The sequence below is a fragment of the Thamnophis elegans genome, chromosome 6, assembly GCF_009769535.1.
Source record: "Thamnophis elegans isolate rThaEle1 chromosome 6, rThaEle1.pri, whole genome shotgun sequence".
Lineage (NCBI taxonomy): Eukaryota > Metazoa > Chordata > Lepidosauria > Squamata > Colubridae > Thamnophis > Thamnophis elegans.
Genome location: NC_045546.1, coordinates 79,048,009 through 79,074,913, shown reverse-complemented (window position 1 = coordinate 79,074,913; position 26,905 = coordinate 79,048,009). Strand labels below are relative to the sequence as shown.

General features: G+C 37.6%; 1 protein-coding gene across 1 annotated transcript in view; it reads left to right on the top strand.

The window, feature by feature from the left end:
- Nucleotides 1-18,745, top strand: part of DAP (death associated protein) — a 37,039-nt gene extending 18,294 nt beyond the window's left edge. Inside the window, exons 3-4 of the mRNA XM_032219646.1 lie at nt 16,430-16,472; nt 17,862-18,745. Coding sequence (XP_032075537.1) covers nt 16,430-16,472; nt 17,862-17,981 — 163 coding nt within the window. The 3' untranslated portion in view covers nt 17,982-18,745. The remainder of the gene's footprint in view (nt 1-16,429; nt 16,473-17,861) is intronic.
- The last annotated feature ends 8,160 nt before the right edge of the window (nt 18,746-26,905 follow it).

Sequence of the window (26,905 nt, the reverse complement as noted above, 5' to 3'; positions counted from 1 at the left end):
AATTAAGTAGGTTAAATTCTTCAGTTATCCCACCGACACAGAAGGGCATGCCACTAGTATATAAAATAAGAGCAAACACCACTTCCTTCTATGACTGATAATGTTATCTAATTTGGTAATGAAATGTCTGCAAGAAAACAACCAAGCTCAGAAAGCACAGCATTCTAAATATCAGATAGCTTTTATTTTTTCCAGAACAGGAACTTGTGTTAAAGAGGCAGGAGTTCTGCTTGATAGCCCTATTGATGTTTTCCTAGATTAAGTGACGAGGCGTGAAGAGGGCTTTTAGTAGGATTCATTGGCTTCAGCAGCAAGTTCACATCACAGAAAATACTTCTCCAAAATTGTATCTAGATAATTTTTCTTAATGTTACATCTTGTATTATGGCCAAATTATACTGTTAGTTTCACATATTGGCCACATTTATACACATTCCATTTTGCAGGATTAATTTATGATTAATGTAGTAGCTGGGCTTTCCTCAGTTTTTCACAAAGGAGGACCTAGCCTCATTTTTCATCTTTCCTCCTCCCAATGTAGAATGTTTGAATAGAAAGTTCATATGGGATAAATAGAATATACTCTGAAATTTCAGGTAGAAGCAGTTTACTTTGTCATACTTTAAGCCCGTGGCCCGACAAAACCACGCTCGTCAAAATAGCAGCGAGAAAACCGCGTTGCTAAAGCCGCGATGTCATCACCGCGGCGACAACAGCGCAGCGACAGAAGGGCGCTTTAAAACAGCGCGGCGGCAGAAAGCCGATTTAAATTAAGGTAAGGGTTAGGATTAGGTTTAGGGGTTAGGGTTAGGGTGCTGAGTGCTTCGGAAGGCGCAGATTTGCCCTCCGCGGTTATGTCGTCGCGCTAGGGTTGCCTTTTTCCTTAGCGCTTCGGACGGCGCGGATTTGCCCTCCGCCCTTATGTCGGTGCGGATAAGGGCTTCGCGGTTTTGTCGGTGAACCCTTTAAGCCAGGTTTGTCAAACGGGGTCCGCAGACCAGATGCATCACACGCAGACCACAGCTTTGCAAAAGGGGGAAATGTTGTGAAATGCCGTGTGGCACAGCGAGTGACACCCATGTTTTAAGCATACACAGACCTTACCTGAGTAGTTTAAATATGATTTACATTAACGCTGGGGTGAAATGAAAAAAAAAAAAGATACAGCATATTAGAAATGCTTTACTTCATGTTTTCCAGATTTGCTATAGAAGTTTTTATGTGAGACCCCATTACATACTACTAAAAAAAATAGAATTGGTAATCAACACAAATCTCTCGTTTGATAATTTCAGTTCTTTTTAATCAGTGCTAAACATTTCTTCGCCCTTTCTCAATCAAGAGATTGGACTTTCTCTTTTGAAACCCTGAAAAGGTCAGTATGATTTTACTTGGTAATTTTTAATTTCTTTCTGAAAGTAGCAAAGTTTATTGGATGGTACCTATTATAATTACAAAAATACTGAACTAAAATAACCAATAGATCAACTTGCCTGCAATGGATGGATTTCAACTCCCAGAATTCCCCAGCTAGAATTTTGGAGATGGAAGTCTACACTTTTAGAGAATGTCTTGGTATACAAGTTGAGGAAAATCTAACATTATTGTATAGGTTGAGTTATGAAAAGAAAATAGGACTTTTAGGATATTTTAGAATACCACTGGTTGGCTGTGTATAATGGAAGCTATACAACAGTGTGTGCCGCAGTTGGGGAATGCTTCAGTAAATGCATAATGTCTAGTTAATATACAGAATATAGCATATAAAGAGCAAGTTGGAAGGGATCTTGGAGATCCTACTCAAGCAGGAAATCCTACATCATTTCAGACAAGTGTTTGTCTAGTTCAGTGGTAGTCAACCTGGTCCCTACCGCCCACTAGTGGGCGTTCCAGCTTTCATGGTGGGCGGTAGGGGTTTTGTCCAATACTGAAGTACTTTCCTTTTTTAAAACTTAATTGACTTTAAAAAAAAATTTCATAGCATTATTTAAAAACATTTTCATTAGGTTTTCATAAAATCACCATTACTGTGGAACCGGTGGGCGGTTAGAAAATTTTACTACTAACAGAGATACAAAAGTGGGCAGTAGGTATAAAAAAGTTGACTATCCCTGGTCTAGTCTCTTCTTAAAAGCCTCTTCAATATTCTTACACCCATCTAATATTTTCTGATGTGAAATATTAGGGTCACTAGATGCTAGCTACAAAAGGAAAGGATAAGATTGACTTCTATTCCAAATACTTTTTTTGTTTCAATTTTTTTATTATGGGAAAATACGGAGAGAAAGAGGAAAAAGTATAGGGTAAATGGGAAAGGGGGAAATCGTTGACTTCTAACTCTTTTTAGTGCAGTAGAATAAAGTTATACATTCATGCAATCTCAACTTTTTACTTTTACATAGTATATACTAGCCATTTCGGTAACAACAAGCCTATCTAATTAGCAAAACCCAAAATGAAAGTTTTGTTTTTTTCCACCTCAAGCACAAAGTCTAATTTCAAAGAGAAACAAAATTAATTGTATTCTTCTTTTAAAAAATCAAAGCAATCAATTTAGGCATTTCTGCTAACTCCATCAACTTTTGCAGCCATTCATTCATTCTTGGAATCAAAGTGTCCCTCCATTCCCTTCCAAATAATAATTTCAAAATAATCATTAAGTCTCTGTTGTCAAAGGAGGATGAAGATCATTTTAAATTCTGCATCTATCATGGTTCAGATGGAAAATGGATTATATTAAAGTTATTTGGATATATTTTGTTAAAGAATTGACAGGTGTGATGCCCATGGCTAATTAGTTTCAGCTGAATGTATTTGGATTCAGATTCGTCTACTGATTTTAACTGAATTCCCTACTATGCTTTTCTTATTACCGCAGAATAATGTGAATTGAGAAAATGGATCATAGGTGAAAGAATAACTGAAAAGAGAACCAATAATGGTTTCAAAATGTAAACCACATCAAGATTAATGTAGATAATTTTTGAGTAAGTCATTTCTCTACATGACATAACTAGTATGGAAGAAGCTTGGTTCTGTGCTTCCTCTTGAATTGAAGAGTTTATCTGTCCTCACAGAGTTCAGCATATTAGTTTTTATTAGTATATTATCTGCACCTCCACTTCTGATAAGAATCCCACAAGCTTGTTAACTTCCGTACATAATAGAACTGCCAGGGGTACAGCCTAGAAAATAATAATGTCTTTTTATAGATACTGAACCCATTACAATTGTGCCTGTCTTTGTTCTCTTTTTACAATTACAATTACAATTGTGCCTCTCTTTGTTCTCTAAGAGCCAAGGTGGCGCAGTGGTTAAATGCAGCACTGCAGGCTACTGCTAGATCAGCAGGTCAGCGGTTCAAATCTCACCGGCTCAGGGTTGACTCAGCCTTCCATCCTTCCGAGGTGGGTAAAATGAGGACCCAGATTGTTGGGGGCAATATGCTGACTCTCTGTAAACCGCTTAGAGAGGCCTGAAAGGCCTATGAAGCGGTATATAAGTCTACTGCTAAGTCTACTGCTATTTTGATTTATTTCCAGTCCCCCTGCTGTAGAGTAAAATGAGACTCTTTTCAATTCCATTAAGTAGGAGGAAATCCTATGTAATAGACAGGAGAAAGCAAGTGAGAACTTTCTCCTTTATATTATGGTGATCCTAATATGAGATAAATTACCCACAATATATTTCTTCATTTCTCCCAGGCTACATATCTATTAATCTGAAATCAAGCTAATGAAAAAAGTTTTGTCATATAGTATGAAAGCAAGTAAAGGTAGACAAGGTGTCACTGAAGCTAAAACGGCAGAGTTTGGAATAAGTTTAATTTTATGATAGCATGTGAGAAAATTCAGAGCTGGCAGGGCAATGTTTTAGTGCAGAAGGCTACTCCCTTTCAGAGGCTCAGATGTTAGAGAGTTGTGACTCACTAAGTTTAAAACTCTCCTTTTGGGAGGGGGATTGGTCCTTCAGTAGCCAACAATATTTAATAAATTTTAATCCATTGTTCAAGAGAACCAGAAAAAAGCAAAAACTTATAAACTTAATCCAATTATGTGATGTAACTCTACTTCTGAAAAATAAGCTCCTGATCTATAAAAGATATCTAGCCTCTGAAGAAAGTAGAATCTGGAAAGATTTCATGAGTGACATAGAGGCCAGACTGGAAAAAAATAATTTTCTTCTATATATTTTATTATTTAGAAATATCTAAAACAAAGAGCTGGATTGCTTTTACCTGTTTGTGAGCGTCAAAGCATTTTTTGTGTTAAAAGTAGCTTAACCAACATTTGATGCCCTTAAATGCTTTCTACCAACCTTTTATTACAAAAGCTATGATAGCTTTTTCTCCATTTTTCAAGAAAACACTCTACAGGTGAAACTCGAAAAATTAGAATATCGTGCAAAAGTTCATTTATTTCAGTAATGCAACTTAAAAGGTGAAACTAATATATGAGATAGACTCATTACATGCAAAGCAAGATAGTTCAAGCTGTGATTTGTCATAATTGTGATGATTATGGCTTACACCTCATGAAAACCATGAGGTGGTTTTTACTGTACTCTCTGTGCTTCCCACTTCAAATTTATTTAAATGGTGCTCAGACAGGAATTCAAGGACAGCACACAAAAAAATAGCTCTCCCATGCTTGATTTTTCACTTCATAGAATCTTTGTCCTAATAAGAGTGTAATACCGCGCAAGAAAAGTAGCAAACTTATTTAATCTTTTAAAGTTTTAAATTAGCAAACAAATGTGACATAGTTTGGTGGTCACAAAATATTAAAATGAGATGCTGCTGATCTCTATCAATTCTCTGTAGAAGTTATCTACCATAGTTGTGGCTAAGAATAACCTCTTCCAAGTTGACGAGCTTCCATCCTGTTCCTCTTAGATGTTAAACCAAGATGCTTTATCTATCCAGCGGGCATGATACAAATACAGTGTGTATATATGAGTTGGTATATGTTTTGGGATGATGGAGAGACTATTTTTAAGGGGGAAACAGTAAAAACAGCACAAGCTCATTAATAGGAAGCATTTTTTACATTTAATTAAAGAGTGGAAGGTCTGGATAAAACAAGTTTCAGTTGAGAAATATCATTCCTGAAGATACTGCTGTTAAAGAATGTAAGGGATGAGGGTTTACTGCTTCAGTATATCTTCATGTATACAAGGGAAAGGAATGCTTCTCGTGCAAAAATCCTGTACTGTGTATCCTTTCCTGCTTTTTGATGTACTAAATAACAGTGGTGGTAGGATTGGGGGTTAAGCATTAGTTACATGGAAATGTGTAGCTGAAGTGTTAATTGATTCCCTCTTCCTTTTCAATTCCACAGGTGTGTGAGTGTGTACACTGTAAGTGATTGAACAGCTCATAAGTTGCACAAACAATAGCTGGATATATCATTAATGTTTATGAGGGTTTAACAAGTTTATAAATAGTCCATTTCCCAGGTACTTTTGAGAATGACTCAATAGGATGTTGGCATGTTAAAGGAGCATTTCAATGAACTGCTATTTTTACTGGCTAAAAAAGTGTCATAGAAAGCCAATTATTATGGATGAGAACAAGTCACATCTCATTCTAGCATTTACATTTTTCTGAACAGGCAATTTAAATGAGGCTATGTCTTTGTTGTGAAGTTCCCAAGAGATGACCTAACTAATTTACGAGCCTCGAGACAAAGTTTAAAAAAACCATTCATTTATTAGGATCAACATCTTGGCTTGATCTTCTGTGGAGCCTAAACTGGCTTTCGCTTAATTGCGTTTGAACTTTACTCCTCTATCTCCTCCCTTCTGTCATATGTCATACATCATATTCACGAACTAGGTTGCAGAAATATGAGATCCAACTCTGGCCGAAAGTATGCATGGAATCCTCCCTCGAATGGCAACCTGATAATAGTCATAGCAACACTTTAGAAGTTCGCATCTGTATTGTAAGAATATTTAAATAAGGTGCAACAATTTATTTCCTTCTGGTAGAGTTGTATTTTATACAATGTATGCTGGGTAGTTTATACAAATACATATTAGAGGTAAAATAAGTAAGAAAGTAAATATAGGCATATTTATTATATGAAAATAAAGAGCCAAAGTGGTACACAGGTTAGGGTATTGTGCTTGGAGAGATAAAGATTTAAATTGCCAATGGACCATGGAGTTCACTGTGTGAGTTTGGACCAATCATTCTGTCATTCTACCCATTCAGAAGATGATTATTCTTGAGATAAAAGAAAGGGGACTACGGTGAAATTTGTTTTGAAAATTCTAAGGAAAAGACAGGGCGTAACATTGTGCATGTTCTTAAGTTATACTACTGATTTTATTCATTCCATGATGCTGGTTAAATCACTACAAAATACAATAGATTGATGGTTTGGTGAATTACATGAGGTAAAGAGCAAAACCATTGGAAGTTTCTAGTTTGGGGGATGTTCTGGTAATCTCACTGGGACCTTATGTTCAGATTAGGCAAGAAAAAGTATGTAAGTACTTCAAAAGCCAGATTTGAGAGAATGTAAGCATAACATTATATGAATAGAATTATTATCATGATATATAATGTAGTTATGATCAAGAATTTCAAGATGTCTATATATCTACTTGCAAATGTGAGAATAATCTATGGCTTCTGCTAATGCCTTACATGTGGCTTATATTGTAAATTCAAGTAGATCTGAAATGAATTGTTATCTTTAAAAACTAGTAGCAATGTCCCAGTAGTCTGATAACTAATATAGTTTAAAGCTAGGACATAGAATTGTCATCTTATTTCTCATTCCCATTTATACTTTCAGCACTATCTTTAGGATAGCATTAATACAGTGACTTTAAACTGGAATCTAAGAAAACCTTGGAGGCATGTGTGTTATTTTATGACATTTATATAGAGTATATATCACTAAAAGTTAGAAACAAGCCAAACCAATCTTCTGTTATCAGATGTCTGTAAAAATAGGTCAACTTTGTTACTGCAGTGGAATGCTGCACTCTTACCCTTTGAATGCAGAATACTTTACAACAAATGGAAATGTTCTGTTATCATTCTTGAACTCATGCTTCTTCTAAATCTCATGGAAAGTTCCTTTGTTCTAAAGACATTCCCACATTTTTTAAAGACCAAGGAGTACTTGCTAGTCACCTTCATGTCTGAAAATACCTAAACCTAGTATCACGTAACTCATAAAACTAAACCGTGATTTCTCAGAGATGATTCTTGCATGTACCGCTGTTTTGCTCACATTATTATAGCAGCAAATAATGAGTGGTCTACATAGTTGTCTGTCACAAGAATAACACTGGAGGCTGAACCTGAAGCACAATACTTTTTAACAGGATTAGTTACACAAACTATTTGAGAGTGGCCTGGTGGCCTAGAGGTTAAGGGTTTAAGGGGTTTATTAAACTTGTATGCCGCCCTATTCCCAAAGGGACTCAGGGCGGCTAACAAACCAAGGGGAAGGGAACAATACAAGAACAAACAAAACGAGAAACAAATTACAAAGAACAGTTTTAAAAAAACTCACAACAGTCACAACAATTCGAGTGGGGCTGGGAACTCATCAGCCCCAGGCCTGCTGGAACAGCCAGGTCTTGATGGCTTTGGGGAAAGCCTGAAGGGTGGTGAGGGTCCGAATCTCCACAGGGAGGTCGTTCCAGAGGGCCGGAGCAGCCACAGAGAAGGCTCTCCTCCGAGTGTTAAGACACTCACCTTCCACTCATAAGGTAGTGGCAGGTGTTTCTCTCCTAGGGCACAAAGGGGAAAAAAATATCTAGAGTCACAATGCCACTCCGTGTGGGCATCCAGTCAATAAACACTCAGCTCCATCCAATTGTCCTGACTGTACCCCAAATTAAGGGAGTATAGCAGAGGTGGGTTCCTACCAGTTCACACCTATTCAGTAGAACCGATTCGTCAAATCTACCGAACCGGTTAGAAGAGGCTCCACCAGTGGACCCGGAAAGCAGGCCACACCTACAGAAGAGGTTCCAAAATTTTTTGAAACCCACCACTGGATTGCAGGGCCCTAAAAAGGGAGTTACACAAGCTATTTGAATTTGTCAGGAGTGATTAAAATGGATGAAATAAATACATTGTTGTTGTTGTAATAGGAATATTATGAATAATCAAATGTTTCCCAAGTAGCAGGGAGACATTGGTTTGACAAACTGTTTGAACACATTGACAGGACTAAAAAGATTGTATCAGCGTTTTCAATAACAAAAGATGCTTTTTACCCCTTATTGTTGAAAGCCTAAATTGATGCAATTTTGCATTTTAGAATTCTTAAGGAAATTTAGGGCAAAACTACATAATACCTTTTATAGTATAATAATCTACAGTATGACAGATTCTTGAGACTTATAGTGAACACTGAAATCAAATTTAATACATTTGATATAAAACGTTTTATTATGCAAACTGAAATTTAGTGAGTTTTTTTTTCATTTTCTAAAGATGGAGATTTTATATTGTAACAGAGATTTTTATAAAAAGACATTCCTTTGATATCCTTTTACTTTAAAATATGAAATACAGGGATTGAAAAGAAATCTAAATCATCCATTATTTATTAGTACTTTTAAAATTTATAGAACAAATACACGCAAGCCAACACTTACATTTTTTCCAAATGCTGTGATGTAAATATAGAAACCAAAAGCACATATATATGTCCATGCTGTATTAGAAACAATTACTTTAAAGTAGATATTAGGATTCATGTGGATGAAAATACATGCACTTAAGATTTGGAAAACTAAATAAGCAAAACAGAATTTAGTAGATTTTCTCATTCATTTAATACGATTATTTACTAGTGCTAGAACTTCTTCCTAAATACAGGCTAACATACTAGGGACCTTAATTACATAGCCTACTGAGAAGATTAATATCCAGGGATGACAAATGGACTCCTCCTTTCTCCAAAAATAAAACTGTTTGAAAACACAGACATTATTGAAAGATGCTGCAAGTTTCCAACATTGCATGTAAGTAAAGAGAAATTGGCTCAGTGGGGATGTGTAAATAGTGCAGCATTTATCATATCCTCCACTGGGCTGAATAAAAGAATGATGATTGGGGAATGTTTTGTATGTTATAGCTATGTGAAATCTGCCATCAAACTGTTGGACTGCTTGCAACAGGGAGTAAGGGAAAATTTCATTGCTATTAAACCCAGATCTTTGGACTACTTGCTCTGTGGGGTGATGAGAGTTATAATTCAGCATACGTGTGTGCATGCTCAAGGCCTTAAACCAAGTGTTAAATCTTTCATCATCTTGTATGCTAGCATTTTGTCGGTCTGCTTTTTGTTTTTTACTTTAGAACGGTGCAAAAATAATAGCCATGGTCTTTTTTTTTAAGGGCCTCAGGGGTGTATCTATAAGTATACATTAATTCTTCAAAAGGCTTGGGGGCACATTATTTGAAACTGTGCAACTTTATCTAGGAAAAATAAATGCTTAGAATTTTATTCAGTTTCAAAATCTTGAAGGTTCATCAGCGCCATCCTGTGGAAAGCTTTGTAAATGCGCAGCTGAGCTTAAACTGTTAGAAAAACAATATTGTGCGTTAATAAAATGCCTGACATAGTGTCAGTCCGCTAACAGCATTGTGAGAAGCAAACAATAATTAAATAATGGTCAGAAATCCAAACTGATTGTAGTTTTAGGACAGCTGCCTGCTAGAAAAATTGTACTTTCCAAATGAAATATCAAAAATTAAAGAGGAAAAGTCAGTAGCATTCCCCCCGTTGAGAGCACCCTATTGAGATTCTTTATAGCTGTATCAAGGCAAGATTGTGTATTTTTTAATTATTTATTTGCAGTTTTTTTTATGTAGCAGAAGATACCAGTATTTTTTTTTTGCAATCTCTTTTTATTTTTAAACATTAAAAAAACAATATTAAAAAAATGATCTCATCCATTACATACAGCATGTCGTTTGGTTACAAGTGTTTTTGCATCCATATTCTCAATTACATTTACAATCACAGATTTTTCATCTAATATAACTAGATACCGCACTTTCATTGTACAGTGTATATTCAATTACAATTAATATTTTTTTCAATAAACCTAATTCCCTTACATTCTTGATTGTCTGTTTAATAACAATATACCTTTATATAGTCACAGATCGCAATATGAAAGAGATTTACCAACCATTTATATTTGCATATCACTGTTTTCAATTATGTATAATTCCACCAATCAACTATCAAGTATGCTTATGTTCATTATTGTCCTTGTACATGATACATTCAAACAAAGATGTTATTCCTTCATTTTTCAACAAGGTATTCTAAATAGTCGCTTCATATATATACCAATTTTTAATTACTTCTATTATTAAAATTATTTATCAACAACAAGATATCTTTATAATATATTCTTAGGGTTATACATTATATCACCAATCCTCTATCAAGTATACATAAATTCATTATTATCCTTATCCATTTTAAAACCAAAAAGTTCTAAAGTATTCAATTCATATATGTATCAGTCTTTCATTGTATCATTGTTAATCTATTTCACAGCATAATTGTATTATCACTTAGCTCCTTCAGTTAAGATACCAGTATTGATCACTTCACAAAATCATTTCTGCACACATATAAGATGGGGATTATGGCTTGCCTTATCCACCACCCACATTTTCACTAGAGAGTAAGGGCAGCAAGCATTCTAAGGTGCCTGTATTTCAGTTACTATCCTCATACCTTTAGAATACCCAAGATCAGACAAAGGCTTTCCTGTGATTAAGCAAGAATAGTAGCCATGTCCCAGGTTCTAGAATAGTCATGCCAGTATTTCCCTTGCAGCAACAACACTGCAAAGTGTTGCTGCATCAGAGGTGGGTTCCTACCAGTTCGCACCTATTCGGTAGAACCGGTTCATCAAATCTACCGAACCGGTTAGAAGAGGTTCCACCAGTGGACCCGGAAAGCAGGCCACACCTACAGAAGAGGTTCCAAAATTTTTTGAAACCCACCACTGGTCCTTGGATATGATTATTCTACACTATCATGCTCCTATTTATAAAACTCAGTGCCTCTGTGAAAGGTAAGGATGACTACTGCATTTGTGGTGCAATCAGAACATTGCGTGTGTTGAAGTTGTTTTAACGCAAACCAAAGATACCTTTTAAAAAACAAGTTTGCATCCTATTCTTATGCATGCCAGTGCTGTGTGTGAGGTAATTTAAGGTGATTCCGACAAGTGTCGTCGGCATCTTCATATCCGGTCACATGGGCGGCAAGCCACTCCCATCCGGTCACATGGGCAGCAAGCCACTCCCACAAAGAAGGCCACACCCACAGAGTAGGTTTGAACAATTTTTGAAACCCACCACTGTGCTGCAGGTATAGAAAACACAGGCCTTCTTTAGGGATTCACTGACCACAGATAAAGCTAAGCAGTAAGAGAGAGTATTAGCATACGTGAGCTGAGGTGGCACAGTGGTTAGGGTGCAGTACTGCAGGCCACTTCAGCTGACTGTTATCTGCAGTTCAGCGGTTCTAATCTCACCGGCTCAAGGTTGACTCAGCCTTCCATCCTTCCGAGGTGGGTGAAATGAGGATCCAGACTGTGGGGGCGATATGCTGACTCTGTAAACTGCTTAGAGAGGGCTGAAAGCCCTATGAAGCGGTATATAAGTCGAACTGCTATTGCTATGCTTCCCTTTCTCCATTTTATGAGCCCAATTGTTTGTGACGAAACATGTGGCGCAAAGATCAGAAGCCAGCCAGCACATGCAACCCTATCTATGACTGAAAATCTTGCTAAAGCTGGTAAGACAGATCGTTGTCCCAGAGCTTTGGTTTTTATGAGGATTATTGCCCAAGCACACACAAAGTACTTTAAAAATATTAAAGGGCTATATGAAATATTATAGATGGGAATCTAATAATAATTAAGAGTGACTGCATAGCGGCCAAGACTGTCAGATCTTTTCTTTAGCTTAAATGGATTTCTCAACTAATCAGTTTTCTCGGAGATTTATTTGTAGCGTCAGTAAACTGCATGTTTAATCCCTTGTGTTATAATACACTCGAATTCTGTTATATGGGATTAAAAATAAATGAGACCCTCAAAGAAACCAGTGTTCAGCAGGTTGTTTCATAGCAGCCTATGAGTGACATCGGAGTTAGTGCTTGGGGAAAAAAACAAGTGCTATTTTCTTCTCAATATGTTAATTGCTAGAAAGAATCTTGGATAAAAATATTCTCTGTGAAATGTAACAAATTATTAGTGTTTTAAAAATCAAACCTGTTACAATTACATATGATGTTTCTAAAAGAACATGTTTTATTTTTTAAAGCCTTGACAACAAAAATTTTTAAAGCCTTAACAACATCTTCAAGCCAACATCTGTCAAAGCAGCCATTATAGCTTACAAAATATTGGGAGTGTAAGTTACATGCATGCAACAAAAGCAGAGTATAAAGCAAGCATTTAAAGCTGAAACTTTATTTCTTCGTCCTCCTAATTATACCCCTTAGCATAATTTTTTTCATTCTCATAATAGCCTGTGAAAGAGTCTTAGGCTTTGCCCTGTGGAGTTTATATCTGAGTCTGAATTGGAAACCATTTTCCTAGTCCAAGTTTGATACCCTAAGTCAATGATGGCTAACCTTTTTTTCCTCGGGTGCCAAAAGCACATGCACGCACACAAGCAATGGGTGGAAACTAATCAAGGACAGAAGAAACTTATAATGTCTTGGTAAGGCCACACTTGGAATACTGCATTCAGTTTTGGTCGCCACGATGTAGAAGAGATGTGGAGACTCTAGAAAGAGTGCAGAGAAGAGCAACAGAGATGATTAGGGGACTGGAGACTAAACATATGAAGAACGGTTGCAGGAACTGGGTATGTCTAGTTTAATGAAAAGAAGGACTAGGGGAGACGTGATAGCAGTGTTCCAATATCTCAGGGGTTGCCACAAAGAAGAGGGAGTCAAACTATTCTCCAATGCACCTAAGGGTAGAACAAGAAGCAATGAGTGGAAACTGATCAAGGAGAGAAGCAACTTCTCAGTTCTGAGGAGACATTTCCTGACATTTAGAACAATTAATCAGTGGAATAACTTGCCTCCAGAAGTTGTGAATACTCCAACACTGGAAGTTTTAAGAAGAAATTAGACAACCATTTGTCTGAAGTGGTGTAGGGTTTCCTGCCTAAGCAGGGGGTTGGATTAGAAGACCTCCAAGGTCCTTTCCAACTCTGTTATTCTATTCTAGTCAAGAGAGAAAGATATCCAAACTGGTGTCTTTCTTGATATAGGTAACAACATAGCAATGATTATTCTTGGAGACCCTGGTAGATAAATGTATTTGGGAATGATTGTCAGAAAATGTTGTACTCAAGTTTCATGGTTCATTGGAAAACAATGAAAACTGAAAGGTCAGGGGGAAAATATGTGAGGAAATCATTCAAATTCAGATTTGCTATTATAAAGCCTTTCAGAAAATGCCAGAGCAGACAAATCGTGTGTGAAAACTAAATTTCATGTTTTATTAATACGCTGTCTGCTACTTGTTATTCTTTATATTTTTTTTCCATGTGTATTAAATGCTTAGTAGATATGCATTCAAGAAGTTTGCAAAGCAAAAATGTGCTCCAGAAATGTCATAATTCAGTTCACTTAATTTTTGTGTTGTAGCTAATTAGAATAAATCCACTCTTTGAGAAGCTATCTCTCTCTCCCTCCCCCCCACCCCCAAGATATTTGACAAGAGACTGGAAGAAATGCAAACCCAGGTTATTTTGCAACTTGAAGCACAGCTTGTGGCCAGTACCTTTGAAGTCTTTCTTCATAATAGAAATTACTTACTACCCACCACTAAGCCTGAGTTTGTTCATTCATCTGCTTCTCTTTCCCCATGGTGCTTGAAGCATATTGTTTATCCTGCTGCTTGGTAGCTCTGGCTGTGTTTGCAAATGAAGATAAATAGAATTAGCAGAGCTTATTTACTACAAGTACATTGTAGCCTGGTGAAGAGGTCAGAGCAGCTCATACACAGTTCCCGAGTGTCCTTTCTACAGGTTGGCTCTAAGGGCCTCGTGTATTTGTGCAGTGGAAAAATGGAATTGGGGGTGGTGTATTAGAGAATTGCATGCCTAAACACAAATTAAGCACATCACCTTGTTAAGTATGTTACTTTATCTGTTATTTGATTAGTCTAACATGATTAACACAAGGTGGGAAACAGGAGATGCATTGCTACATTTCCCTTTGGACCTGGGTACTTGAGAGACCGCCTGCTGCCAATTACCTCCCAAAGACCCATTAGATCGCACAGGGTCGGCCTCCTCCGGGTTCCGTCTACCAGCCAATGCCATCTGGCTACAACCCGGGGGAGGGCCTTCTCTGTGGCAGCTCCGGCCCTCTGGAATGAACTCCCCGCAGGGATTCGGACCCTCACCTCTCTCCAGGCCTTCCAGAAAGCCGTTAAAACCTGGCTGTGTCGGCAGGCCTGGGGTTGATGAGCTCCCTTCCCCTCTCGACAGGTGTGGTTGTTGGTTATCTTAAATGCTTGTCTTGTATTTGTATGTTCCCTTCCCTGCTTGAGTTGTTTGCCGCCCTGAGTCCCTGTAGGGAATAGGGCGGCATATAAATAAAACAAACCTCAACCTCAACCTTTGATTTTCCAGAAAACGTCTGAAGGTAGCAATAGTATCTACCAAACCTGCCATGAGGGTTCTGTTTTTTATACTTACCAGAGTTCAGCTCTACTGAACAACTTAAAAAGGAGGAGGGGTGGAGTGGAAAAAAGGAGAGGAATGATGAATATTGTAAATATAGAAGGAGTAGAAAGATGGAGAAAAGTCCCAGCTAGTTCAATTGTCTGTTAATCCTTCACACTGATAATACACATTTTCTGTTTGACATTGTGTTCATAAGGGTAATGGCTACTGCTCTTGTGTTAGTGACTGGAACTAGCTTACATATTTATTTTAGTTAAATTAGAAACAAGTAGCAATAGCGATTGCAGTTTGACTTATATACCGCTTCATAGGGCTTTCAGCCCTCTCTAAGCGGTTTATAGAGTCAGCATATTGCCCCCAACAATCCGGGTCCTCATTTTACCACCTCGGAAGGATGGAAGGCTGAGTCAACCTTGAGCCGGTGAGATTTGAACAGCCGAACTGCGGAACTGCAGTCGGCTGAAGTAGCCTGCAGTGCTGCACTCTAACCACTGCGCCACCTCGGCTCAAGTAGTAGAAGACTCTACTGCAGGTAATGTTAGTGCTGGAACTCCTGAGAAAAACAGTACATGGATATGTGACAAACTCTAAACCTAGCTCATTCTTAGTATTTGGCATTTATAATGTATTTGGCTGCAGTTACTAAATCTTGCAGTTCTTATGAAACAATCAATCAGTGGAAGGAGAATAACAAAAAATATCAGGGGTGTCAAACTCAAAAGACTGGATCTTGCCCGCAAGGTGCTTAGATCCGGCCCACGGGGCCACCCTGGAAACAGCAAAGGACCGGCCCGCGGTGCCTCTGCCAGCGAAAATGGAGCTCCATTTTTGGCTGCGACTACCCGCTGCAACCCTCTGCTAGCGAAAACAACTCTTTGTCAGCACAGTCCTCCCCAGCTCTGTTTTTGCTGGCAGAGCATTCAGGCCACCACAGGTGCCTACGACGTCAAGCTGGCCATCTTGGCTACGCTCACCTGTTCCCCAAGGTCAAACACAACCCTGATGCAGCCCACAATAAAATCAAATGACGTCCCTGAAATAAATGGATCGCTACTGTAACTGCCAGCTATAACTGTTATTGTTGTAACAATAATGCTCTTCATTATTTTAATTGTCGCAGATGTTTTTATTCATATTTATGTAGTGATAAACTCTGTAAAAGCTTTGATTTTAAAGAAAAAAACTTCTATAGTTTGCAATGATGCTTCCACTTTTATTTATTTGTTTATTTGTTTGTTTATTTGTTTGTACGATTTATAGGCCGCCCAATTCTGGAGGACTCCGGGCGGCTTACAACAACAACAACAAAAAGAAATAATAAAAAATGAAAATAAAAACAGGTTAAAATCCATACACATACATTTGTTATGATCGGGGCTGGACCTCAACAATGAGGTCAACAGCCCCAGGCCTGCCGGAATAGCCAGGTTTTAACAGCTTATTCCTTTCATTAATTTTTTAAAATCAAAAACACCTTAAAATAATCCTTTTCAGATCACTCAGTTGCTTCCCTCTCATGCACTAATTGATTAAGCATGAATAAGGTCAGCTACGTTGCATATTATGGCTGTTTTAAGGAGATTAATTTCTAAGCAAGACTATTTTGAAAGTTTGATTATACCTTTCAAATATCTTAATTTTGCTTTATGGCTTCTAGCAAATCAAATTGAGTATATTACTAAATCGTGCCCTTTTATTTTCCAGTCCACCGAAACCAACTGTGTTTATTTCTGGTGTAATTGCAAGGGTAAGTCCTAATTTTCAACTTTTCATTGTGAAAATATGAATTGCAAATGTCTCCTACATTTTTTTAATCAATGATTTTCCTTACCAAGGTTGTTGTTTTTGTTATACCAGATAACAGAATTCAGTTGTGTAATTCCCATTATCTTGGAAAAGAAAAATGCTTGTTTATTTAGGCTTTTTAATAGGATGTGAATTATCTCATGAGTTACATATTTAAAAATACTATTAGTTGAACTGTAACTCGCTTTTTTGTTTTTTACAATTTCAATCTCCCCTGTCTTTGTAAATGTTGTCGGGGCAATATATGTCGTTAAAACATTAATAGAATTCATAGAAAAATGGCAGCAATACAATTATCAGTTTTACAGTTAAAGTTGGAAAATGAAAAGTAAAAATATGCATATTGGAACATGAAGGAAAATAGTTTGTATTCTTCAAAATTTAGGCTTGATATCCTGGAGAGTTGGAAAATTTCTAGCCTAGGTTGTGAAAGTAATAGAAATAATGCCTAAAGGTATATTTTGGAAAATAGGAAGTTCTTTCCCAGGCACTGGAAATATAACAAAGTGAATTATAGGAGAATTTTTTTTCAAAAATGAGTGCAGTTTTGTAGCATCTTCTGGTCCCCTAAATCTGTTACATCCTTACAGCATAAGGATGTTGATTGAAAATGCTTAGGCTTGTGAAAAACACACCGAACATCAGAAATGTACCAGAAACAGACAAATTGCATTAGATTGTACAAATAACTTTTTCACATAACTACTAAGCAAATAATAATTCTGAAAGAAATGGATTTTTCTTGCTTATAATATACCTAGGCCTGGCTAAAAAATCATATACTAGCTTTTTAAGTTTTACTTCATTTATTTCAATGTATTTACTTCAAATGCAATCAGATGTGTAACCGCTATAAGAGGATCATTTCATTTTTTTAAAAGTAAAGCTTCAGTTTCAGGTGCAAATATTAAGCACACTTCAATTTCGATTTGTGTTTCAAAAAGCCTAGTACATTGGAAGTTCAGTGTTCAATATCTGAAAAGACTTCACTGAATGTTATAGATTTTAATTGATTTAGAATTTGCAGTACTTACTGATTCATTCAGGCATAATTCCTATTCTAAACAGTTCCCACCACTTTAGTATTTATTTATGGAAGCTGAAATTGAGCAAGTCCAACAATCCATTCACAAACATACCTTATGGATTTCTAATGGGCTCATGCTGATATACACTAGCTTTTTGAAGCATAAGTGCTTAGGAGACAAGGTGGGACAAGAATTTGAAGGTCATTTCAGCAAAACTTCATTATTCTTAAAAAGGGGGAGAGACTAATTATTGATATGTCTGTGTGATGTTTTTAATGCTGGTGTGTTTGTTCTTTAATCAGGGTGATAAAGACTTCCCTCCAGCTGCAGCACAAGTGGCCCACCAAAAACCACATCCCTCTGTGGAAAAACTTCCTCCCCCACAACATGTCAATCAATACATCCATCAGCCCCGTAAATGAATTGCCTGTCCCAGACCAGCCGTGGTGTTTTGCAAATGGAAAGATTTAAGAGATTTCTACTACCAGATCTTTTAAAAATGGGTATCTTCTGCTTTTGCCTTAATTCCTATGGTTTAAATGGTTTAATGAAGGGGAGGGGAGAGTAGAAAGAGGGGGAATCAATTTGTTCCCAGCTGAAAAGCAGTGTTTTCTGCACTGCCAGTGAAAAATGTTGTGTTCATAGCAACGCAACACACTGTGGATAGATTAGGTTAGTAATTTCTTGGAATGATTATTTTAAGCTTTTTCTATTCTTGGGTATTGGCATTCCAGGAACATGTTAAGGAAGTTGTAATGGCTTATAACTTTTTCTTGCTCTTTTCTAATGAATTTTTTTTTAAAAAAACATGTGTGATTCAGATTTCATTTGGATTGTTCTTGTTCTGTTCTTAAATGTCTTTCAGGAAGAACTAGCTGCTTATATTTTTTTTAATGAATAATCTGAAATGGCAAAATTTCTCTTGCAATATGTCGTCTTTTAAGAGAATGATCTTGCAACTCTAGCCAAACGTTCTGATTATAGCCTGGCTCTCTGCATTTCTTTCCAGATTAATAGAAGAGTGAGCAAGAAATTAAAAGATTGTATGGCTCTGCTTGTTGCTTAATTTTTAGATACTCCTGAGGTTTTATCACTTTTTCACCTTTTCAAAAGGGTTTTTACATATGCAGGAATCAGATATGCAGTCTTTCCTACAAATAAAACTGACGATTACGGTACATGGAAAGTTGGCTGAAATGTTTTTTTTCCCCCCCGCGAGTCTGTATGTGCAAGTAGTTTTTCAATGAACCATGAATGAGTATTCAGGTTTAAAATGCCCTGTGTGTACCTTACAATGCTATGGATCATATTTAATTATTGCAAGCGTGATATAGCTATACACCGACAACTAAAGTTTTGTGCTAAGTGAATCTGGTGAAAGCTGAAGTAATGTATGTTCATGTTCTGACCCCCCTCGTCCTACACCAAAGCACACCGAGACAGAGATACTGCAAGGATTTATTAACACACAGATGGGACCTTGGCAGCAAGCCAGCACAGTCCAGGCCTTGGCAGCAAGCCAGCACAGACTAACCTTGGCAGCAAGCCAGCCTGCCAAGCTAGCCACGAGTGTTCTCCAATTTTAATGAATACGTTGACTCCTGCAAAGGGCGTATGCACACTCATTCCTTTTATAGTCTTGAGAGGAGCCTAATTACCACCAGCTGAGTGCAATTATCTCCTGTAACTGCGTAACTGCTCCTTATGCCTATTAGCTCTTCGGTGCCAGGCATCCAGGAACAACTCCTTTGGCTCCTCCCCACTGCTCCAATGCATGATGTCGGGATCACACTCCCTTGTCTCCTCTCTACTGGTCCAAGGCTCAGGCTCCTCCTGGTGGCTCGGAGTCAGCACCCTGTCCAGGGTCCTCCACCTCCTCTAGAGCCGACTCATAGGGCCCCTCGCTGTCGGAGTCTGGTGGCAGTTCCAACAGCTCCTCTGGGCCACAACAGTTCATGAGCAAGCAGTGTACTTGCTTCTTTTTCATAGCCAACAGAACCAAGGCCAGCTCTCATGTGATAAGCAATCTCAGATTTCAGTTTGCTGCTGAAAAATCTGTGTCCCTTTGTCAAATGTGTCTGTTACCTTCAGTGGAAACTAGGTGAGCAGTAAGACACACATCTGAATGCAAACTTGCAGAAGCTGTATGTGAAGAATATGAACTGGAGAAAGAAGTAAACAATGTGAGCTACTTAATGAAAGCTGGTCATGCATACACAACTATTGCAGCTGCATAACTCTAAAACCATTCAATTCTATATAATTAAATTTCCCTTACTTTTTTATAGGTACTTTCATTTTTAATTGTACACTACATCCCATTTCAATTTTCAAACAAACCATTTTAACAATTTTCAAAAAAATTAGCTGTTAATGTATCATTGTTATAAGTATTTTCAATCCTTTTGGGCTTAGGGAAACCATTTACTTTTAAGGACCACATGAGAAAGTGGTAAGAAGAAGGAATTTTCATAAAAAAAACTTTTTCTGGAAATGTTGCTAAATAAGGATCTGTAATTAAGTTATTTTGAAACAGATAGAAAATCACAACAGAATCATCTTGATTTTCTTCCACATCATTAGTAATAGAAAAGATACCACCGGTTCACCGACAAATGCACGCTCGACAAAAACATGCCGACAAAACCGCGGCGAGAAAACCGTGAGTTCTAAATCACGCCAATGAATGAGCGCAGAAGCGCGCCAACAACAGCACGCCGACAAAAGCGTGCCTTCAACGAACAAGTAATAACCGCAAGTTCTAAACCTAACCCTTATCTTAACTTAAATCGCTCTTTTGTCGGCACGTTGTGGATGCGTTGATGACATCACAGTTTTCTCGCCGCGGTTTCGTTGGCGCGCTTTTGTCGTGCGCGCATTTGTCGGGTCACGGATACTACCCATAGAAACTTCGCAAAATAATAGTCTTTATTTTCTCAGGTTATCATATATACCATTTGGTTTCTCTAGCTCAGATACTTCTCACATTGTCATTAATCAGATAGGAATCCCAGATAAATCTCACTTTCACACATGAACTAGTATTTTTATTATAGTTACTGACCAGAATTGCAAACAAAAATATAATAAAATAAAAATAAAAAAGATAAAATATTACAATTAGTGGATTTGTCCATGGATAATCAAAGTCTGCCTAACTTTACAGTATAAGGAGATGTAGCTATATTCAAGGAGACTATCATACTGCTCTGATAACAAGAACTACAGATAAGAAAGAATTTCTTGGGTACTTTACCAGATAAGGCAAGTCCTTGTAGAGGGTACAATAGAGCTCGACATGAGCTGTAGTTTCAACAAGCCCTTGTCCACAGGGGCAGAATCTCAGTTTATAGAGGACTTTTTTTGTCTCCAAAATACAGCCCTATTGTTGAACACTATGATAGATAGCCAAGAAATATACCACTGTGTGTGCCTGCAATCAAAGAGACTATAAGCAGTTTAAACTCCACTTAGCCAAATGTAGTTGATCAGCCATATAGAGTAGCTCTTCAGAGATTTTATAAATCTGGTTTAGCTGCTTGCCTGCAGGTCATTCTATATTGCTAGTAAATTCCATATGAATTAAAGATTGCAGAAGTGCTTAATTACTCCCAACTCCCAAAAAGTCTAATGAAAGTTAACAACATGGTGTAGATTTATAAAAACCTGGCAGTGCAATTCTTTACATTTCTCCCTGGAAACAGTCCTTTATTTAAATGTGTCTTGTTCCATGTAAGCGGATGTAAGATTGCATTAAACTAACTGAACTTCAATTGAATTACTGTCAAGGAAAGTCTTAATTTACCCAGTTGGCTATTAGAACCTTCTGTGCAATGTAATCATTGACATAACCATATTATGTTAAGTATAAATAGTCTTCTCTTTAGAGAACATGGCATGTTCTTTAGGTTTAAAACATGATAAGGTAATTACAGCATTAAGGTTATAAATTGTTTAGTAAAATTTGAACTTTGCTTTAAAAATTAAAGCTGAAAAAAATGAACGTTAGATGGATATTCTACTAGACATTTCTCCCCAATGCAAAGAATTGAAAATTTCAATATCCTATAAGAGAAAAGGCAAAAAACTCCAAGGTAAGTTCATGCAAATAGGTACGGTAGCAGTGGTTAGAATTGAAATACATGTAACTTTTACAGTAACCACACTTAAAACCCTTTAATCTGTTACCATTTGTAATACAAAAATAGCTTCATAATAAGTATTGGAGTGGCTATCCATTGTGATATGCAAAAAGATAAACTAATTAATTTCCCAAATAGATAGTACAATGAAACACAATCCCCAAACAATTCTTATAGAACAGATAATTCTGTTCTTACTCTGAGGTCAGGGACTCAGCAGATAGGAGAAAAATCTACGCTTCGCACACTCTTCAGTGAGTAAGATCTCTTGGCTTGAACGTTCCATCCCAAGCAAGCCGATAACTTTCTTCAACATTGGAAAAGTTGTGATAATCACTGCATGGTGATTATGGCTGGTATGTTAACTGAAAAAAGGAGCATCTGGTTCTGCTTCATTGAATAGGGGTGTTAATGCCATAGTATCGAACTTCAAAAAAACCTATCCCACTAGAAATATTTTATTGGACTCTATTAAGGCCAGCATTTACAGCCCAACAGGGGAATGAAAGTATTTTACATATAGATAACTGTTCTGACCCCCTCCTCCGTCCAGTAACGACTGCCGAGACAAGCTTAACTGGAATGTACTTTAATAGCAAGAAACCAAAACCTCGGTGGCTGAAAGCCAAGCAGAACAAACAGATAAGGACCTTGGCAGCAACTCAGAGAAAATCAGGCAGCAATAAACACAGATAAGGCTTGGCAGCAATCTAGCCTGCGAAGCTCACAGTAATGTCCTCCGACATTCAATCCTGCGTTGACTTCTGCAAAGGGGCGTGTGCACAAGTAGCTTTTTATAGTCTGGAGAGGAGCCTAATGACCACCAGCTGAACGCAATTACCTCCTGTAATTGCGTAATTGTTCCTGATGCCTAGTAGCTCTTCGATGGTGTGTATCCAGGAACAACTCACTACTGGCCTCCGGCTCACTCTCCCTTGTCTCTCCCCACTGGCCCAAGGCTCAGGCGCCTCCTGGTGGCCAACCAGCCTCTCTGCGCCCTGCTCGGAGTCGGAACCCTGTCCAGGGTCCTCCACATCCTCCAGAGCTGACTCAGAGGGTCCCTCGCTGTCGGAGTCTGGTGGCAGCTCCAACGGCTCCTGCTGGGCCACAACAGATAACAACCAAGGAATAAAGATAGTATTTCAATTTCTTAATTGTACTCTAAAACATTAAGGGCCAATGTCACAAGTAACTCAGCAAACCAATATGGTATTTTACATGCAAGCTGAAAACACCTTGATGGGCACAGAATAGATCTACTAATCAATCCAAAGTAGTCTAGGCAGAACCGTTTTTGAAAATACACTTTTGACTTGGGTTAACCCTTATTACATTGTAAGAGCTAAAGCGAAGCGCCCATTGACCTGAGTGACATCGAGTTGGCCACACCCACCCAGTCATAGACCACCAAGCCACACCTACCCAGCTGGTCATTAGGGCAGAGGACCGATTGTTAACTTATTTGAATCCCTCCACTGCCTTATATGTTGGGCAACATATAAATTTAATAAATAACAGATAGGAATCAGAATCAGATGAGTATTTCTACTTTATTGTAAAGCTACATTGACATAACTTTGCTTTTTCCAACGGGAAACTGGACTTTTAGGGGTTTTTTTCCTTTGAAAATGTTTCACTTCTCATCCAAGAAACTTCTTCAGGTCCAAAATTGAAGAGAAATACTGTTCTACAGTATTATGTAAAAGTTCTTTTCTGATAGGAACTTATATTCTAAATCAGTGAGTTGGAATCACAAGTTTGGTAGCTATTTTAAGAGGAAATGATACGCTTCTACTGAAATTACTAAGCAATCCAAAAATTGCAGGCAGCAACACTATAGTCCAATACGAGAAAATTTGAATACCTTTCAAGATGATATATTTCTGATGCTGCTCAAGCAAGTTTTCCGTTTTGTTAATTGGAGAAATATTTAAAAATGGCATGACAGCAGGAGTAAAAATCAACTTTTTTTAAAAAAAAAAAATCAAAGCTCAATTCATCTGTACTGGTCTCAAAATTTAAATTCAAAACACTTCTAAAGTGGGCATTGAAATTGCTAATTCAAAAAAAAAAACTCAGACAACTAAAATCGTGGCACTTATTGAGCCAACATACAGTATAAAGTGGTACCTCGGGACTCCACTGCTGCAAAACTCATCAAATTTGGTACTCAACGTATTTTGATGTGAAAATGTCACCCTGGTACTCATCATTTGGTACTTGACATTGGAAGTTCCCAATAGGAATGTGAGCAATCACAGAGGGCGGACAGGAAAGCAGCCATGCTGGAAAGATTGCTGACATAGGAAGTTCTTCCTGTCCTAAACAAAGGGTCACATGGTAAGTTACATGCAGTATTCAGTACTTATCATTTTTAGTACTTGTTACGCCTCCTGGAAGCAATTAATGAGTTCGAGGTACCACTGTATTGGAGAACATTACATCAATAAAAAAGTATTCAACTTCTTAAATTACTATATAGCTTTTAGACTGCCAGTTTCCTTGACAAAGGAAATTGTAATTTATAAAATATATTTAACAAGGAAATGTCATGTATAAATTGAAAATTATATTGTTGTACCTCAAAAGAGCAGTTTAACGTAACACTACATTTTATAGCCTTTCAATGGAAGTCTATTGCCTTTATTATGTTGAAAGTTCTATTTAAAAATGGATACAATAATCACATTTACATAGTTACGTTCTGGGTGTAATCCAGTTTAATGAGAAAATGATTAAACTGCCAGCAGGAGAACATAGGAAAACTTTTTTTTTGAAGTGTATTATTCAAATTGGATGAAAATGGTGCCCAAAATTAGCATCATGCCCTTCCCTAAGAGCATGCCATTCTTTCCCAGTGAATTAAGAAGTGGTGTCAGCCCATTGAAATAGGTGAAGTCCGGAAGCAGACTTCACAAGCACTACTGGAAGGATGTGAAGGCGATCTGGCTGTGATACTATTATTACTCTATTAAGCCTGACATATTCCTTCCTTCTCTTGCACCAAAGCAAATCAAGATGGAGCAATCAAGCTTTTTTTTTTTTCACTCTCCTCTTCCACTGGTTTTTAAGCCAGCAGCTGTTGAATTCATTCTTCAAAGCCATCTCCAAGGTCCTTTACAGTTAGAATGAGGCAAATCTATACAGAGTTAAAAGCATAATGATTCATTCTTACTAACAATTTAGGATTATATTAGCTACAATACGCAAACTCTCTTATGATTCTAAAACTAAATTGCTGAAAAATACTGTGTTTTGTCACCAGCTAAAATTAATATGAATAGTATCTGATAAAGATTGCTAGTCAGCTAACTAAGGTACGTAGGAAGCACACCACAATAGTAATGGGGGATTTTAACTACCCTGACATCAACTGGGAAACAAACTGCACCAAGTGGAAGATCCAACAAGTTCCAACGAACCTAGCAGACAACTTTGTTTCCCAAAAAGTAGAGAAGGGAACAAGGGGATCAGCCATATTGGACTTAATTCTCACTAACAGAGAGGAAATGATAGAAGGTGTTGAAGCCATAGGAACCCTGGGGGCAAGTGACCATGTAATATTGGAATTCAACATTATGCAAACACAAGTAGTAGAACAAAGTCAAACTAGAGTCTTGGACTTTAAGAGAGCTAATTTCAATAAACAGAGAGAGCTTGGGAAGAATTTCATGGATGAGAATCCTCAAGGGGAAAACAATTCAAGAAGCTTGGGAAATTTTGAAAAATGAGATTACAAAAGCTCAGTCTAGCACAATACCAATGAAGAAGAAAAATAACAGCTCCCAAAAGAAACCAGCATGGCTGCATAAAGAACTCTCTGGCAAATTGAAAGACAAAAAAGATAAGTATAAAAAGTGGAAATGGGGGGGGGGGACAACAACAAAAAAGCTTCTTCCAACATGTTAAAAACAAGAAAAAGGTTGCAGGAAACAATTGGTCCATTGCTGGGAGAAAGTGGCAAGAAGGTGACAAGCAAGGAGGGAGAAAGCAGAACTATTTAACTCATTTTTTGCATCTGTCTTTACACAAAGGGATAAAACAGTCCAACCTATCAAAAACAGCACCACAAAAATCAGAGTAGGAACACAAATTGAAATAGGGAAGAAAATGGTACGTGAGCACCTGTCTACCTTAGACGAGTTCAAATCACCAGGACCGGACAGATTACACCCCAGGGTTCTGAAGGAACTGGCAGCTGAGATCTCAAAATCACTGAACTATATCTTTCAGAGATCCTGGAACACCAGAGAACTGCCAGAGGACTGGAAAAGAGCTGATGTGGTTCCCATCTTCAAAAAAGGGGAAAAAAGATCCAGGAAACTACTATCAGCCTGACCTCAATACCAGGAAAGATTCTGGAAAAGATAATCAAGCAACAAATTAGTGAACACCTAGAAGTAAACAAAGTAATATCCAAAAGCCAATATGGGTTTGTCAAAAACAGATCATGCCAGACTAATTTTATTGTATTCTTTGACAAAGTGACAAAATTAGTGGACCAGAGGAATGCCATCGATATAGTTTACTTGGACTTCAGTATGGCATTTGATAAGGTAGACCATAACCTACTACTAGATAAAGTAGAAGAATGTGGATTAGACAGCATCACTACCAGATGGATTCGTAACTAGCTGACCAACCACACTCAATGTGTAGTCCTCAATGGAACTGCATCTACATGGAGGGAAGTATGCAGTGGAGCACCCCAAGGCTGTTTTAGGCACAGTACTCTTCAACATCTTCAATGATTTGGATGAGGGAATAAATGGGGAACTCATCAAATTTGCAGATGACACCAAGCTGGCAGGAATAGCCAACACTCCAGAAGACAGGCTTAAGATACAGAAGGATCTTGACAAACTTGAACATTGGGCACTATCTAATAAAATGAAATTCAATGGTGAAAAGTGTAAGGTTCTACATTTAGGCAAGAAAAAACGAAATGCACAGGTACAGTATAGGTGGTACCTTGCTCAATAGTAGTAACTGTGAGAGGGATCTTGGAGTCCTAGTGGACAGCCATTTAAATATGAGCCAGCAGTGTGCAGCAGCTGCCAAAAACCCCAACACAGTTCTAGGCTGCATAAACAGAGGGATAGAATCACGATCACGTGAAGTGTTAATACCACTTTATAATGCCTTGGTAAGGCCACACTTGGAATACTGCATTCAGTTTTGGTTGCCACGATGTCGAAAAGATG